General features: G+C 40.8%; 1 protein-coding gene across 1 annotated transcript in view; it reads left to right on the top strand.

Moving 5' to 3' along the window:
- The window catches only part of nos1apa (nitric oxide synthase 1 (neuronal) adaptor protein a), a 130,572-nt gene that overhangs the window by 32,685 nt on the left and 79,376 nt on the right, over nucleotides 1-18,511 (top strand). The window contains exon 3 of the mRNA XM_036570681.1: nucleotides 13,429-13,521. Coding sequence (XP_036426574.1) covers nucleotides 13,429-13,521 — 93 coding nt within the window. The remainder of the gene's footprint in view (nucleotides 1-13,428; nucleotides 13,522-18,511) is intronic.

The raw sequence follows: 18,511 nt of genomic DNA, 5'->3' as shown, positions 1-18,511 counted from the left end.
TCTTAAATCCTATCAGCAGCCTCCTTTACAGAGAACAAGGACAGAGTTTCATGTGGTGATAAGGTTGGACATTTATGAGAATGTGTGACCACTGGTTTATGTTTCATTTATAAAAGGCTCTGGTATAAATCACAGTGTGAGGGCTTGTCTGTGAAGATGTTATCTTCCTCTTTGTCTTATAAATGCTAGATTCTGAAGGGTAGACAGATTATTTTTGTTCATGAACTTTTCTGGCAGTCTTACACTTGCTGATATGAGCCTCTTTCAAAAGGACTCACGACTGACGGTTGATATTCTCAGATGCTGTTAGAATCTGTACTTACATTTGTACACAGAATCTGTACAATCATTTGTCTGTAACTTTGTCTGAAGTCTGATTCCATTTATAACTGCCAGTAAAAAATTCAGGACATCGGTATAAATTAGTGACCATAAATTAGTAACCTAAGCATATTGGTTAGAGCTGGGTACTATGACAGTATTTATCGTTATCGTGATAAATTATGTCACAAAGTCACAGTGTGCTTTTCTGAGCATGTCATGGAAATCATCACTACTTAAAAACTACTTTCCTATTGCGTGTTTGGTTAGAAAGAGAGGATAGGCTCCCGAGTGGCGCAACCATCTAAGCGTTGGCCCTATCATCAGGAGATCGCGAGTTCGATCCCTGGTGATGCTACAGCCATCCGTAGCCGGGAGTCCGAGAGAGCACGATTGGCCTCGCTCTCTCTGGGTGGGTAGGATGGCCCCTCCTTCTCCCCCCATCACTCAGCACGATGCTAGTCAGCGCAGGCGTCTGTTAGCTGACGTAACAGATCTGGCGGTTGGCGCTTTCCTCCGAGCGCATTCGGCTGTCCAGTGACGTTGCGTGAGCGGCAGTTCGAAAAGAAGCGGTGGTTGGCTTCACAGGTCTCAGAGGAAGCCTGTGTTAGCCTTCACCCTCCTAGCGTTGATAGGATTGTGTGATTGGGGGAGTCCTAACTAGCGGGTGGAATTGGAGACGACTAAATTGGGGAGAAAATCGGGTAAAAATAAAAAAAAATAAAATAAAAAATAAAAAAAAGAAAGAGAGGATAATTAGTCCTAGTTTTAGTTTTTGATAGTGTTTTAAATGTGACTCTTAATTTTTTTCTAGCTTATAAGATGTCAGAGAAAATATATTGACATATCATGATACTTCAAGAAGTTTTCATGATACAACATATTACATTTTTGCCATAACACCAACCTCTAATATTAATTTTAGTGACTATACTATATGATTGATTTATTAGTGCTGACATATCTTTAGTGATCCATGTTCCAGATCGTCAGCCATGTTTGGGGATAGGCAGTATGTTGGTATTCAATTATGCATGGCCTTGAAGAAGCGTTTGAGGAGAAAGTGATGTTTACCCTGCGGCCCAGTTTTCAGTATAAGAAAATGCACAGAAACAGATCAGAGTTTGCTGTGCACAGTTGAAATTCTGCAAAAAAAAGCACACGCCTGGTCATGTACAGGTGGTCCTCACTATTGAGAATGCTGAAACTCACATCCACATCCTTCATGCTGAGGTATGTATTAGTTATATTTTAAAGGATTGTATTGTAATGTATTATTAGGGTTGTCAAGTGATTAAAATAATTAATCATGATAAATGACATTATTTTGTGTACTTGATCATGATTAACTGCATTTGTCATTTTTGACCGCAAAGAAAGTTTTTCTAAAGCAAAAGCAAAATATTCAGATTTGAATTCATTACTTAGTTATTCAGTAACATTGTTTTCGTTCAGTTAGTGCAGGGTTCTTAGCAACATTTTCACATGAATATCATGTGAATGCAGGGTGAACATGAACATGGAGTGAATGCAGTTTCCAGATTTAATCACTTACAGTCACAGAGTTACAGCAGAGAAGCGGCAGGGGTTCAGCCTGAAGCTACGGCTGAAAGTCAAACTAGGAAAATGCGTTAAAGGCATAAAAAACAGGGGTGTTAATAATTTATTGTGTTAAAGCATTATTAACTTGGTAACATCAGTAGCCCTAATAATTATAAATGAAAGGAAACCCCTTCAAGTGAAGCCCTGTCAGTCTGCTGTATGTGGCAAAGCAGTTGGGTGTTTGGTGTGTGTGTGTGTGTGTGTGTGTGTGTGTCTGTGTGTGTGTGTGTTTGTTTGTTTGTTTGCTTGCTTGCTTGCTTGCTTGCTTGCTTGTTTAGCTTTTGACACTCATGGACTTTTTGAATATTTGAATAGTTGAATATTTGCCAGTGCACTGTCATAATTACCTTCAGGCTGATTAATGTGTACTGTCCGTACGCAGCTACATGCATACCAACATACTCAATAAGCAACCAAGTCAACAAACAAGCAAACAAAACACTACTTTAGAATCCCATTATGAGAGGCAACTATCAAGAAAGGCAGATGAGAATGGAAAAAGTAATCTAATCTGTCACCTCTCACTGTAATTAAATAATAAGAGTTTGTACATAAACTGAAAACTAGTTAGCAATATCTGTTAATTTATAGACTCGCACAAAGCCATCAGGATTCAGGGTTTGTCTTTAAATTTGATTGTGAGCTCTTTGATGTGGTTTCTACCTGAAGTGACACTGCTATTAAAGAGATGAGGGTTACTGTTAGACTTTTATTTCAGAAACCTCTTCACATTTCTGCCATAAGAGTTGAGAGTCACTGTGTGATTAAAAGACTTTTTTGTGGGATTAAGCCAAAGGCCAGTACTTTCAAGTTTATGATGGGATTGCCTGCAGGAAATTTTGATCAAAATCACTGCAAGACTTTTCCATAATTTTACATTTTGATGAAGTTTTACTCGTTTCACTGAGGAGAGCTATCAGGGCTTTTCTCACTAATTTATCTTTTTCATCTCTGACTTTGTTTGGGTGACGCAGATGTTATTGAACAGTCTTCAAGGTGAAGCTGTAAATAGAGAAATATGATGAGATGCAAATTTGATCTGACAGAGATTTCATTCAGAGCCACTTTTCAAAATGGACAATGTTCTCAATGCGTTTTTTTTCCCCTCTCAACTCTGTAATATACAATTTCAAAGCCATGCTGTTTGGTTTGCCTGTTAGAGGATGATTGCATTGATTCTGCTTCATGCTCCTTATTTGAAGTCATGTGCTTCACAGAATGGTTGCTTAAATCAAAGTGAGATTTTAGTTTGCGGAGGATTTCATTTGATCAAATGAACTCAACAAATTGCTCTCCTTTCCTATAGTTCTGCTGGATGTCTTGGGGATGGCTCAATGAGTCGCTATGGAAACGGCATCCACTATTGTGTCCTTAGTAGCCATGGACACAGAACAAATCTCCTGTCTCTCCAAGCTCTGTCAGCTTCTTTTATTATGTCTCTGATTTACAGCTTCGTCTTCTTTGTCAGGGAAATGATTTTAATATGATTGACTGCAAAGATCTATTTTCACAATGGTGTGACTGGTTACCTGAGCTGTAGTACTGTAAGTGTGTTGCTATACAGTATGCGGCAGAGATATTTTAGAGAAAGTGGCTGCTGTGCAGTGAACTCAGGCTGCTACATTTGGCTTTAAAACTGTTAAATGTACCTCTTCACAGTGTTGGGTGGTAATGATAAAATTCAGTATCACAGCATTTAGGGCTGCAACAACTTAGCAACATTAGTAATGTTGATAATAAAAACTTAGCTAACAATGGGTTTTGTTGGCTTCATGACGTTTGTGCTCCCCATGTACGTCACCTGGAAAACAGATGGCAGAGACTACAGTACAGGGTTGTGTACAAACCAAAAAGTAAAAAAAATGGGAAAACTTGATTACATGATGTAACCAACTACTTAAACTATTTTTTTTACATTTATCATTAGAGAAGGAAAGGTTTGGATGACTGTGCAATGTCTTGTGGAATCAACTAAGGATGCATCTATATGGGAGTTGTGGACTGATGCTAATATCATATGATATTGGATATTTTTGCATGTAAATACCTGCAGATGCAGATACCATTGCCATTATTTAAGCGTTTATAAAATGTAGAAATACCCAAGGATTAGCGTTACAGAGCAATATAACATTTAGAAGGTAACAAATTCGCTAAAATGAATAAAGGCAGACATTTAAGCACAGTAACCCAGAGACACCTAAATGTTCTGCTCAGTCAGTTTGAAATGTCAGCCAAATGTAAACATGTCTGACAGTGATTTTTTTTTTTCTTAAGCAACTATCTGCCAGAACTAATATGATTATGATATGATTGTGCATCCCTAGAATAAACCTACTTCCAGCTTGTTTTGATTGGACTGTTTTGCTCTGTTCACACAAGCCCTTCCTGGATCGGGGCCTTGTCGTGGCGGAAGGGCTTGTGTGGTCTAGGGATCTTCAGAGCTAAGTCATCGGGAGCAACATGCTCCTGGTAGGGTCTCCCAGGGCGAACAGGTCTGGAGTGAAGACCCAGACTAACTCGATCTAAAAAACCGTCCATGAAAAACGGACACAGAACATCGTGTACTTTGCCCGGGAGAGGGTCACCGGGACCTACCCCTGGAGCCAGGCCTGGGGGTAGCGTCCCTCGGCGAGTGCCTGGTGGCCGGGCAGCCCACGTAACCCGGCCGGGCTCAGCCCGAAGAGGCAAAGTGGGGGGACCGTGTGGGCCCACCACCCGCAATGCCCAGCATGGAGGAGTGGTGCAGTGCCGTACAGACAGTGGGAGATTGCAGGGGGGCCCTTGGTGGCCTAGGCCCCTGCGGCAGAAACTGGCTCTTGGTACGTGGAATGTAACCTCACTGGGGGGGAAGGAGCCGGAGCTTGTGCGGGAGGTTGAGAGGTACCAACTAGATATAGTTGGGCTCACCTCCACCCACAGTGTCGGCTCTGGAACCAAACTCCTGGATAGGGGTTGGTCCCTCTCCTACTCCGGGGTTGCACAAGGTGAGAGGCGCCGAGTGGGTGTGGGGATACTCACGAGTCCCCGGCTGGCGACAGTGCAGTTGGAATTTGTCCCGGTGGACGAGAGGGTCGCCTCAATGCGTATTAAAATCGCAGAGAGGAAAACTCTGACTGTTGTGTGTGCTTATGCACCAAACAACAGGTCGGAGTATTCGGCCTTCTTGGAGCAAGTGGGCAGGGTTCTGGAAAGGGCCCCGCCTACAGACTCCATAGTCTTACTGGGAGACTTCAATGCTCATGTTGGCAATGACTGGGAGACCTGGAGAGGCGTGATTGGGAAGAACGGCCTGCCCGATCTAAACCCGAATGGTGAATTGTTATTGGACTTGTGTGCCAGGCATGGATTGTCCATAACGAACACCAAGTTCGAACACAAGGATGTTCATAAGTGTACATGGTACCAGAGCTCCTTGGGTCAGAGGTCAATGATTGACTTTGTTGTCGTTTCATCTACTCGGGACCGTATGTTCTGGACACTCGGGTGAAGAGGGGTGCTGAGCTGTCAACTGATCACCATCTGGTGGTGAGTTGGATCAGATGGCAGGGAAGACTGAGGGTTAGACCCGGTAGGCCCAAGCGAATAGTGAGGGTGTGCTGGGAACGACTGTCGGAGGCCCCTGTTCGGAATGATTTTAACTTCCACCTCCGGGAGAGCTTTTCTCATGTCCCGGAGGAGGTAGGGGACATAGAGTCTGAATGGACCCTGTTCAAAACCTCCATTGTGGAAGCTCCCAGGCGTAGCTGTGGCCAAAAGCTTGTTGGTGCCTGTCATGGCGGTAACCCAAGAACCCCCTGGTGGACACCGGTGGTGAGGGAGGCGGTCAAGCTGAAGAAAGAGGCCTTTAGGGACTGGATGGCCCAAAGGACTCCCGATTCAGCAGATAGGTACCGACAGGCAAAAAAGGTGGCAGCTGCATCGGTGGCAAAAGCAAAATCCAGGGCGTGGGAGGAGTTTGGTGAAGCAATGGAAAAAGACTTTCGGTCGGCCTCGAGGAGGTTCTGGACAACTGTCCGGCGACTCAGGAGCGGTCGGGGTGGCTGCGCCCAAGCTGTTTTCGGCAGGGGTGGAGAAACTCTGACTTCAAACGAGGATTTTGTCGGTCAGTGGAAAGAGCACTTTGAGGAACTCCTTAATCCGGGAGACATGCCTCCCTCACGGGAGTCAGGGCCAGAGGCCTCTGGCGTGTCAAGCTCCATTTCCCTGGTGGAGGTCACTGAGGTAGTTGGCAAGCTCTTCGGTGGCAAGGCACCAGGGGTGGATGAGATTCGTCCAGGGATGCTTAAGGCTCTGGATATTGTGGGGCTGTCGTGGCTGACACGCCTCTGCAATAGTGCATGGACCTCGGGAACAGTACCCTTGGACTGGCAGACCGGGGTGGTGGTCCCTATTTTCAAGAACGGGGACCAGAGGGTGTGTGCCAACTATTGGGGTATCACACTGCTCAGCCTCCCTGGGAAAGTCTATGCCAAGGTGCTGGAAAGGAGACTTCAACCGATAGTTGAACCTCAGATTGAGGAGGAACATTGCGGATTCCGTCCTGGCCGTGGAACAATGGACCAACGTTTCACCCTCTCACGGATTGTTGAGGGGGCATGGGAGTTTGCCAACCCAGTCTACATGTGTTTTGTGGATTTGGAGAAGGCTTACGACCGTGTTCCCCGAGATATCTTGTGGGAGGTCCTCTGGGAGTATGGGGTGCCGGGGTTACTACTCCAGGCCATTCAATCTCTGTACGCCCGGAGTGAGAGCTGTGTTCGTATACTCGACATTAAGTCGGACTCTTTCAGTGTTAGCGTTGGACTCCGCCAGGGTTATGCCCACTCCTGTTTGTGATATTCATGGACAGGTGTCAAGGCGTAGCCGGGGTCAGGAGGGCATTATGTGTGGAGGCCGGAGGGTGGTGTCTCTGCTATTTGCAGATGATGTTGTTCTTTTGGCTGGATCACATGGATGCCTCCAGCGCGCACTGGAGCGGTTTGCAGCTGAGTGTGAAGCGGTTGGTATGCGGATCAGCACCTCCAAGTCTGAGTCCATGGTCTTAGCCCGGAAAAGGATGGCATGCCCACTCCAGGTAAGATGAAAGGACTTGCCCCAGGTGGAGGGGTTTAAGTATCTCGGGGTCTTGTTCACGAGTGATGGGAAGAGGGATTGTGAGATCGACTGCAGGCTGGGACAGGCGGCAGCAGTAATGTGGTCGCTGTACCGGACTGTAGTGGTGAAGAGGGAGCTGAGCCATAAGGCGAAGCTCTCTGTTTACCGATCGGTCTACATCCCGACCCTGACCTATGGTCATGAGCTGTGGGTAATGACCGAAAGAATGAGATCGCGAATACAAGCGGCGGAAATGAGCTTTCTTCGCAGGGTGGCGGGCTACACTCTATTTGATAGGGTGAGGAGCTCGGCCATCCGGGAGGAGCTCGGAGTAGAGCCGCTACTCCTTCTCATTGAGAGGAGCCAGCTGAGGTGGTTCGGGCATCTGATCCGGATGCCCCCTGGACGCCTCCCGGTGGGGGTGTACCAGGCACGGCCTACCGAAATAAGACCCCGGGGTCGTCCTAGGACCCGCTGGAGGGATTATATCTCCAAGTTGGCCTGGGAGCGGCTTGGGGTCCTCGGGAATGAGCTGGAGGAAGTTGCGGGGGACAGGGTCATCTGGGATTCTCTGCTCTCCCAACTGCTACCGCGACCCTATCTGGACTAAGCAGTTAATGATGATGATCATCATCATCATCATCATCATGTTTTGCTCTGTTCTTTTCTTTTAAAATGATATGAAATGTTAACCGGACACATACCAGATAAAAAAAAAAGCTTAGTGTTTGTTTAGCTTTATATATTTTAACTGTTCTTTCAAAACAATCTGAAGCACCCAGCAAATGACAAACGTGTATGTTGACTGCGCTTTTGTTATCTGTAAATATCACTAAAGCTGAAAATAAGTATTGTGGTGTATAGAGATGTGCACAGGTACTTAAGTACTCTGTTAACCATTTAAGTTGTGGGTATTCAATTAATGAAATCAGTATACAGGTATTCAGCCTTCATGAGTCATGCATTTCATGACTGGAAGATGGAGGAAAACATACAGGGTGGCAGTTCTTTGTTTTAATGGGACTGTAAAAAGTGAAAGTGTTGCAACTTTACTCCTACAAAACATGAGTGCCTTAACCTGATGTGACTAAGAGTGCAACAGGCAAAAGGTGTGGCTTTTTTGCTAACTAGGCTAACTGCACTAGCTGATGCTAACTTGTTCCAGGAAAATGTACAGCTCAAACCATTATGACCCCTGCCTAATATGCTGTTGGTCCTCCGCACGCAGCTCTGAGCTCCAGAGGCATGGACTCTACAAGACCTCTGAAAAATGCCACGTGATATCTGGCGCCAATACGTTATCAGCAGATCTTTTAAATCTTGTAAGCTGTGAGGTGGAACTGCTGCGGATCTGATTTGATTTTCCAGCACACCCCACAAATGAACAGATTGAGATCTGGGAAATTTGGAGGCCAGGGCAACACCTTGACCTCTTCGTTATGTTCCTCTAACCATTCCCAAACAATGTGTTCAGTGTGGTAGGGTGCAGTATACTGCTGAAAGAGGCCGCTACCAGCAGGGAATACCACTGCCATGAACAATGCTTAAGTCCATGGCAAGTGTCAATTGGACATCCACATGAATGCCTGGACCCAGTGTTTCACAGCAGAAAATTGCCCACAGCATCAAACTCCCTCCACCAGCTTACCTTCTTCCCACAGTGCATCCTGGTGGCATTACTTCCCTAGGTAAACAGCGCACACGTACCTGGCCTCCAAAATGATGTTAAAGAAAACGCGACTCCTCGGATCAGGCGATCTTCTTTCGTTGCCAACTGTTCATTTATCACCTAATATATCCAAGACCTGACATGCGCCATTGTTATGAAAAAATCAGCAATATTAACTAATTCTGTAAGTGGTGATAGTGTTTGGGAGTGTATTTATATACTATAAAATCAGTGTATATCAGAGTATATTTCTCTGACAAAGCAATATTGTTACATACAATATGTAACAATACATATTGTTCACTGAGGAGAAAAGATCTTGTGTACAAGACAAGCATGTTATACTGGTTAGTGTTAGTTCATCAGCTCCTTTGTAGAAACAGTTTTCTTAAGTTTTCATGTCAGATAAATAAACAATTTCTCATGGCTATTTTTTAATAATATAATATGTATTCAATTGTTAACTGTTACCTAAAAGTAAGCCTGCGTTTGGCCAAATTCCATTTTTTTCCCCAGTTTGTTGTTGGTCAGTGTGGTTAACCAGATATCTGAACCCCCAGAAATCAAATTTAGTCAGAATGTACCCCTAATCTACCCCCTAATCCCTAGTTGTGTGAACTGGCATAGACCATTCATCACCCAGCATTACTCTGCACCATTACTTACTATGTCTTTTTGCTCTAGGAGCTTGCCTCTTGAAGAGAAACAGCTTCTTTCTGACCAGCTGTTGTCATTACTAAGATCCATGATGCCCAGTAAGAATGTGCTGACACCTTGTCTGCTTGGCCGTCAGTCACTGTCTGGATTACTAGAAACCATCAACAGACATGTTAAATAAATAAGCAACATGACAACTCTTACCTTAAAATATCCAGAAAGTGTTATTGATCTAATTTCTCTGGTGTGATGTCTGAAAGCCCTTTGCATCGATGTATGTAACACAGTAGTCTGCCTGAGACATGAGTGGCTTGATGGTGAAGGGATAATGGAACCTTTTTAGGTTGAGTGGTGGAGGATGGAGTAAGAGGTACTTTTCCTCATTCTCATATTTGCGTGTGTATCAGGAGAAGTCTGGCCCTGTCCTGTATTAAATGAGGGTTGTAGAAGGCTGGCATTAAACTCAGGGCCTCATTGATTGTTCTCATCAAAGCAAAGCCTCTGAAGTTCCAGTCTAGCAGCTGTGTAGGTGAATGTCGCTGTGTTCAGGAATGCGATTTGTCATTTGTAACTATGGTCTTGCTGGATGTGGTCTATGAGCTTAATGAGCCTTACATTATAAAGATGAAATGGGTATCGAATGTAAGAATGCTACTTCAGCCTGCTTCTTTTAATACTACGCTCTCAACACACACACACACACACACACACACACACACACACACACACACACAATGAAGAAAAATCTATAAAAGCTGATGCAGTAAAATTAATAGGTTTCATAACATTTCACCCAGTTTAGTGACATCATTTACACATATCCTGAGATTTAATTTTTTTCAGTGAACTCATTTTGTCTTTTCTGTCGCCTCACATAACTGAATAAACACTCACCAAACAAATGGGCTTGATTACCTTTGCATAACTCACTGTACTATTATACAACAGTTTGTTTGAAGATAGGTAGTTGTGTAATTGTATAATTGTGTGCTGATTTTGAGATATAATTTCTCCAGAGGTTAACAGTGAGTCACTGAATCACTTTTGTGTTGCTATGCTATGACACAGCGAGCACTGATTTTGCGCAGCATGTTGCACTCATTCTATTGTTTGAAGATCTTTACTGTACTTCTGACCTTGAAAAAGACCTCTTGGTCAGATACTGTCTGCTGGTTCTCATAGCTAATGACAGTCAGGTGTCAGAAGGTTGGTATGACTGTGCAGGTTAAGCTTTGAGTGGAAAGTCAATTCATCTCATTGTTTAACTGTGAGGGTAACAAGGTCTGAGTTTTTTCTGAGTTTTCAACAATTCATTATTATAGGGACTCACAAATAGTTATATAATTGAAGGTCATCCCAAAGCATTTTCCAAACTAGTGCAGGGAAATGTATAATAGGTGGTCAAGTGTCATGTAACCTGTGGTTACAACATAAAATCTGATTGCATAAAGAAGGAGATCTGTGGTCAGCATGTAGCTGGTTTTGCTGTTTGATATATTTGCACTAGCTAAGATGGACTCTCTCAAACACTGATCCTATGTGGTGTGCTGACATAATTGTGCAAACAAAACTAAAGCTAGCTTAAAGACTTGGCTCTGGTGTTTCTTCAGTTTGTCAGATCAGGATGCACTGCTGTGGAAATTAGGGATCAGTGCCAGTATCAGTATCATGTACATATCTGCCAGTACCAAAACATAGATATTTATAAAACTAAGTGATTGGGACTATATATGCCTGGATTAGCATTATGAAGAAATATAAGATATGATATTTATTTGTAGAGAGTTACAAATGCAGACATTTTAGCACAGTAACCCAGCATCATTTAAATGTTCTGCTCTTGCAAGGTACAATACATATGTCATCAAATATTGGGAAATATCAGTCAGATCTAAACATCTCTCTAATATATAAATAAAAAATACATATTGGTAAATGTAGCCCCCCTTTCTACATTTTGTAAATGTTTATGTATTGGCATCATAATGTATGCACAGTCATATGCAAGTTTAAACACCCCTGGTAAAATTTCATGTTTTGTTGATTTTCTAAATGAAATTAACACATCATCTACAGGGGAAAACAATAAATGTGAGATTTTTATGTGCCAATTTTAATGCCCAGTTTCTATTTATTTGCTGAGATTTGCATAATGAAAAGTATAAGTCACAAAATATGAAAATGTGGCACAACTTTTGCACAGGCCACATTTTGTTTTATTTTTGTCCAAAATGTTAAATTCTGTAAAAAAAAAATAAAAAAAAATTGTACATTAAAATGTGCAGCAGTTTGTTCTCTGTGTGGGATGTGTACTTATTTTCACTTAAAAAATAAACAAAACATAATTTGACCAGGGGGGCCCAAACCTTTGCACACCACTGCATATGAAAAATCAGATATTGGCATCAGCCCATAATTCCTATATTACGGTTCACCCCTCAATTTTAGGGGTTGTGATTTTTGGGGCTTAGTTTGTTAGACCTCTGGCGCAGCCAAACCAATGTGAGCCAACCCAATCTGTGCAGTATATAATTAGAGCTCTACACAGTCAAGACATTTAAACACATTGAATATCAAAAATCAGATGAAATCTTGACCTTCAAATGAAATGAATGACTTCAAATGAAATTGAAAACCTTTACCGTTATACCCTTAGTGTACAGTGCTCATAGTATGACGTGTTAGCTTGACAGTGAGGATCATTATCCATCATATTACTGCATAGAGAGCTCCACATGGCAGTGACCTTTGCAGATGGCCACAGATCCCTTTATTAGCATCTCTGTTTTCCATGCTCTGTCTGTACAGGATGCTGTGTGCAGGAGAATTGCATTGAGCACCTGCTGTAGTGTGAGAAATGCCGTGCAGGTGACTAAAATAGACTCAATTAGGGAGGCATCATCACAGATAATGGGGAGGATTGGGATGGAGCAGCAAACAAGTGGCGTCACCTGGCTAATGTTAGAGCCACGATGCACCTGGCAACAGCAAGCACAATATGTTTTTGAGCGGGAGCTGTTTTGTTTAGCTGTTGCTCTTTGTTGGTTGAAAACATTGTCAAAACTTGATGTGTTTTTTTACATATTTTTCACCTGAGGTCACAGTTATCTTTCTTTTTTCTCTCAAGTTAAAAAAGACTAGGCTAAAGCTAATCAGATTGATGTAGCTGAGATACAAAAGAGAGGTCCATGTTTGTATTGATCTTGAAAAGTGATCTGGAGATATTGAGTGTTATTTGTTGCTGAAAGCCTTTTTATCTCTTTATCGCTTCCTATAGTCCATGAACTCTAGTAACTGTAGTTCAGAGATTAGTTCTCCTTTTCAACAGTTTAGCTTTGAGGCTTTGAATCCATTCATTCAGTAAATCATTTTGAAGGTTTTGTTATTAGCAAATGTTTGGCAGAGATCATTCCAGCGTGGGAAATCAATATTTTTATATCCCTTTCAATGTGTAGAATGAAAAGATCATTGTGAAGAAATGCAGCTCTTTCATTAAATTAATTCTCTCTCCTTTTTTCTCTCTCTCTCTCTCTCTCCCCAGAGTCCTTATACACATACCCCAGTGTAAACTCTTATTTACTCATGCCAGACAGCTTCTTTTTATTTCCTGTTTTTAATTTCTGCTTCCCTGAAGTATTTGTGCTTTCTCTTATAATTCCTCCCTTATATACACATCCTTACAGCCGTGCTAATGCTAATGAGGGCCAGTTCAGGAATGTTTCTGCTGCATATAGACCCTCCAAAGACACTTCAGTTGGCACTTTATAGCCACTATAGGATAGATTCTTACTTATAAATGCCCTGATGTACTTTACATGCCAAGCCATTGCTTTTTTAATTGCCATACTGTGGATGAAACCTAGCGCTTTCAAAGCTAGAACATCTTCCCTCGCATTTTAATTACCAAAAGATTAGCACCTTTGGAAATGAGCTGGGTTGATGTTAGCAGAGGCAAACCAGTTGGTTTCTTTTCAGTAACGTCAGATTAAAGTTAATTAATGTAGGCATATTTGTGTCCCAGGGGACAAAAGGAAAGTAATTGATTTTTTTTCTCCCCTCCTCTTTTTTTCTCCTTCATACAGTATGAATTTAAAGTGAAGAACATCAAGAAGAAAAAAGTCAACATCATGGTTTCCGTGGATGGGGTCAAAGTTGTACTGCGCAAAAAGAAAAAGGTGAGGCTGTCTGTTCTCTGTGTTTGCCTCTTGGAGTTGATACACTGATTGCTTTATAATTCATTCTCCTCTTTAGTTACCTAGCGTATTATGATGAGCTCTGTGAGGATGACCATTAGCAGGGTTGGCTTCCTTGATTCACATTCAGCCTGGTGAAGAATGATCATAGTGTTTTCCTGGTAAATGGCTATCCAAATGGAGAATAATTACAGTGTAGGAGATGTGTGGCCTAGGCTGGTCAGGATGGGAAGCAATCAGCTATAATTCAGTAGAGTAGGTGGAGAGCGGTCAGTCTGCTATATTTGTGTAATGTCATCAACCTCCAGCGTTGCATGTTGTTTTTGACTGTGTTGGTTTCAAAATGCATCCCAGGAAATGACCATTATCCATCGTAATTTCTGCAGTATCCTCTTGTAAACAAATTCAGTGGTCTGAAAAGACAACTGGTTTTCCATTTAAAGGATCAACTCACAAAGAGTTTCATTATTGCTATCAAATCACAGAGCAGAGATTCTGCTAAAATATATGTAGTATATATTTATATACAGTATATTTATATTATATTTCTTTATTTATATAGTGCCTTGCAAAGGTATTTAACCTCCCTGAAAGTCATCAGAATTGTCTGGATTACAAATGACACTTTGATATTTTGTGCTGTCTTATATTTTATTAATAAATTAAAATCAGTAACTGAAATGTGCTGTTTGCATAAGTATCCATCCTCTGTGCTGTGGAAGCTCCTAGTGTTCATAAATGAAAGTTAGTGCCCAAATGAAGACACAGTTTGCTTACAGCTGGCCGCTACCAGTGAATCATTAAAAAAATAATCTTTTCTGGTTAAAAATAATTCTTTTTTGTATGAAAGACACACTTAATTTGAGTACCATTGGTTAAGTTCCAGTGTACATCTGAAGGAGATTAGAAAAAAAAATTAGAAAACAAGTTATAGGCATGATCGGAAGAGGCCACAAAATAATATCCAAGTGTTTAGATATCCAACTGAGTGCTGTTGGATCATTTGTGAGGAAATGGAAGAGGCATCATATCACCTAGGCATTGCCTAGCTAAGGCCGTCCATCAAAACTTGGTGACAAAGCATGAAGTGGACTTGTGACGGAAGCTACAGAGAGGCCAACAATCACTCTGAAGGAGCTACAGAGTTTGATGGAGTGAAGTGCACCAGTCAGCGATATCAAGAGCTCTGCATACAACTGGCCTGTATGGATGAGTAGCTAGAAAGAAGCCATTACTAAAGAAAAAACACATGAAAGCACGTCTAGAGTTTGCCACACATGACCCTGCTAAAATCTGGGATGAGGTTTTGTGGTCAGATAAAAAAATGACAAAAATACATAAATTAAGAAAGAAATAAAGAAATGAACAAAAATGGAGCTTTGTGGCCAAAATTCAAAATGCTGTGTGTGGCGCAAACCTGACAATGTCCATTCTCCAACAAACACCATCCTAACACTGAAGCAGAGGTGGAAGTGTTATGGTGTTTGGGTGTTCTTCTTTAGCTGCACATCTTGTTAAAATTGAAGGAAGGATGGATTGTGTGAAATACAAGGAGATACTGCAAGACATCTTCCTTCAGTCTGCTAAAAAGAAAAGCTTGGAAGAAACTTCACAATTCAGCAAGACTCCATGTGATTCCAAGCACAAGGGCAAAGCAACATATGAGTGGCTGAACAACAAAAAGGTGAATGATCTGCAATGTCCGAGTCCAGTCCAGTCGAGAATCTTTGGATGACACTTGTGGGCCATAATTTTCAAACAACCTGAACAACCTGGAGCTAATCTGCCAGGAGGAATGGGTGAAAATCACCACCAAACAGTTTGCAATGCTGGTAGAAACCTACCGCAACACTATTAAAGCTGTTTTTGCAGCAAAAGGTGGTACTAGACTGAATATGTATGCAAGCAGCATTTGTCAGTTTTTAATTTTTTAAAACAATCTGTTGACAAACAATCAGGGGTGGAAAGAGTACTGAAGATCCCTACTTAAGTAAAAGTACTGTTACTGTAAAAGTGTTAAAGGAAAGCCAAGTAAGAGCAAATAAGTAGTTTAATGGAAATTGACTTGAGTAAGCAAGTTACTTTAATGTATATATGCAGTCACAACCTGAAAATGTTTCTGAATTGACTCGGCTACATCATTGGAAATAATCTGCAAAGACAGAACTAAAGCCTAATATTATATTTCATGAGAAAAAAATAGTTTTGAAAGCTGAGACTGATCACAGTGTACTCTGCTAATGCATGTTTACACACCTTTCTGTGTGCTGTGTAAGCAACAAGGTTTACATTACTACATGCATTTCATAGTTAGATGATTATATAAGGCTTCCTAGTTTATCTGTTTCCAACAAAGGAGTAGTAGTAGTAGAGTCCATGAAAGGCTCTGCTTTTTCACTTTTTAATAAAGCTTTTAAAAAAATCAAATAACTTGATTAAGAGTCAAAATAACATGTGGATTACTCAGTTAATACTGTAATTTTTAATGACTGCCCTACTGCCTGTTGGCTTCCTGAACTTTAGCTTACCTTAACTCATAGGTGTCAACATCTACAGACAATTAACATGATATTCACAGCCTTCAAACAGTGTAAATTCACAATTTGAAGCAGTTTATCCTGTTTGGATTTTCTTTACTGTAATATATTTCACAGGTAGTCATACTTACTACTCATACAGAGTCAGACATTTATTTTTACTTAAACAGTTAAACAGCTAAACAGTGTCTCACACAGTTAGAGACAAACACAAAAGCAGAGAGAGCAGAGCCAGGCAGCGTTATTTGATGAAGTGACTGAATAAAGTCTCTGATGATGTAGTTTTATCTGTAAGGTGAGATTGAGGAGAAAAGGTAGTTTTGCAAATGGATTTTTATGTAGGTGACTGTTCAGGACCCTTAACTTTTTTTTTCTACAATCACACTGAAAGATGATCTGCATGTTACAGCACGACACATTTTAAACTCTGTTTGAATGATGTCCTGATGTCTCTGATGGCTCATTATTGATGTGAACAGATTTCTGCTTTGTCTGTGTACAGGGTGTGCATACTGTACTACCTGCAGTCTGATCAGATTACTGTGAAGACCAGTAACGTTAAGTCTAAAAAGAAACAAAGTGAAGAACAAGTCTGAGTTTGACAGAATTACTGTGCAGTGAGTTTATAGGGTAACCTCTATTTTGACTAGATTTTCCGTATCACAAACTAATACAGCCGTTTACCTCCAAAACTGCCACAAAACTGCACTGTAAACCGATAAACCTCAGGCTTTGTTAACTAAAGTAGCGAGCTGACAGGCGCTCGCAATAAAACACACCTGACTGATATTAAGTTTAATAAATAGCTGCCAATTTATTGTGAAACAGCAAAGTAAGAACAAAATAGCACAGTGCCTGTTTAGCTACACACACTTAAATGATGGTTCTTCAAAGGTTTCTCAGCGAAGAAAATGGTTCTATATAGAACCATGAACACGTAAAGAACTCTTTGCATGTTTAAAGTGTTCTTTGCACCATGAAAGAGCTCTTCAGATTGATGGAAAACATACAGTAGATAGTTTTATATAGAACCTTTTTGAAAAGGGTTCTGTTGTTACAAGCTTGACATCGTAACAATAGAAGAACCCTTTTAGGTGCTATATAGACCCCCTTTTCAAAACAGTTCTATGTAGAACCATCTATAGTGCTTTCTGTATCAATCTGAAGAACGCTTTCATGATGCAAAGAACCCTTCGACCCTTCAGAGAAATGGTTCTTTGAGTGTTCATGGTTCTATATAGCTGCTCCCTCAGGCTAAGGCTGAGTTGTGAAAAGTGGAGATCTCAGCAGGTTTCGGGAGGCAGCTCTGTTTTCTGAATTGAGAACCAAGTCTGTTAAATTTTATCACACTTTCTTCTAATTGGTTCTTTAGCTAATATGCGCATAATTTATTTTTACTCTGTAATGTTATTAAAAATTAAAGGAACGAAGTAGAAGTATTTCATTAAAATTAACTTAAGTGAAAAAGTACTATGATTTAATTTTACTCCAAAGAGTTAAATTTACAGGGAAAACTGTGCTCAATTCATTACGTTCCACCTCTGCAAACAATGAATTTTAACTTTGAAAATGTAGTTTAAGGGTATATTAATTTTCAATAAAAATAATGCCTGCAACCATCAGTATAAGTGTCATTAGTAATCCAGAGAAATCTTTTAAGAGAGTTGAAAACTTTTGCAATGCACTGTATATGTACATTAATATATATATAAATATTTGTGCATTGGGTTGTGTTTACTTTTTTTGTTCTATATTAAAGTTGAAGTTGTTCAGAGTGATATGATGTGAAATGTGCTATTCTAACTAACAGTTAGAATTCACAATGGTGATGGTAGGAACCAGACATGTAAAATGTTTAATGTCTCTAAAAACTACCTCACTAAAAGCTGTTACACAAAATGTTTACAAATACGCTACTTTGCTCAGATGTTGAGAAGAGAAATGGAATCACAAGTAACAGTTTATTGGATGGCTGATTGGAGTAGAGCAAGGTTTAGGAAGCTAGGTAGTAATTTCTTCAAACTCCTCTGGCCAAGTTCTAGTATCTAGTATCTAGTTCTAAACAGATCTGCCCGTTTAATGAGCACTTTCACATTTGTAGTTGTTTTGGTTTCTGTGAGCATTGGCTCATATGTTGTCTTATATGCTGGTGTGGAATGTTCAGAGACTGTTATGACAGATCACAGGTGTCCACACAGATGTTTAAACAGTGCAGTCTGATGCAGTGTGCATTATTTTTTACCAGTAACGATCAGGATGCCAGGATCACTGGCAACACAAAGTTATATCTGTACAGCTCATTTTACAAATTTTATGTTGTATTTTGGAAATTTTGATATGTGTATAATGAGAATGTACACAGGATGCTTTGAGTTGTATTTCTTTATATAGAAGCTTGTATAAATAAGATTTTTGTAATTTAAAAAGATCAGATT

Source organism: Colossoma macropomum, unplaced genomic scaffold (genome assembly GCF_904425465.1).
Source record: "Colossoma macropomum unplaced genomic scaffold, Colossoma_macropomum, whole genome shotgun sequence".
Classification (NCBI taxonomy): domain Eukaryota; kingdom Metazoa; phylum Chordata; class Actinopteri; order Characiformes; family Serrasalmidae; genus Colossoma; species Colossoma macropomum.
The sequence above is the reverse complement of the archived record's forward strand: the minus strand, read 5'-3'. Positions and strand labels throughout refer to the sequence as shown.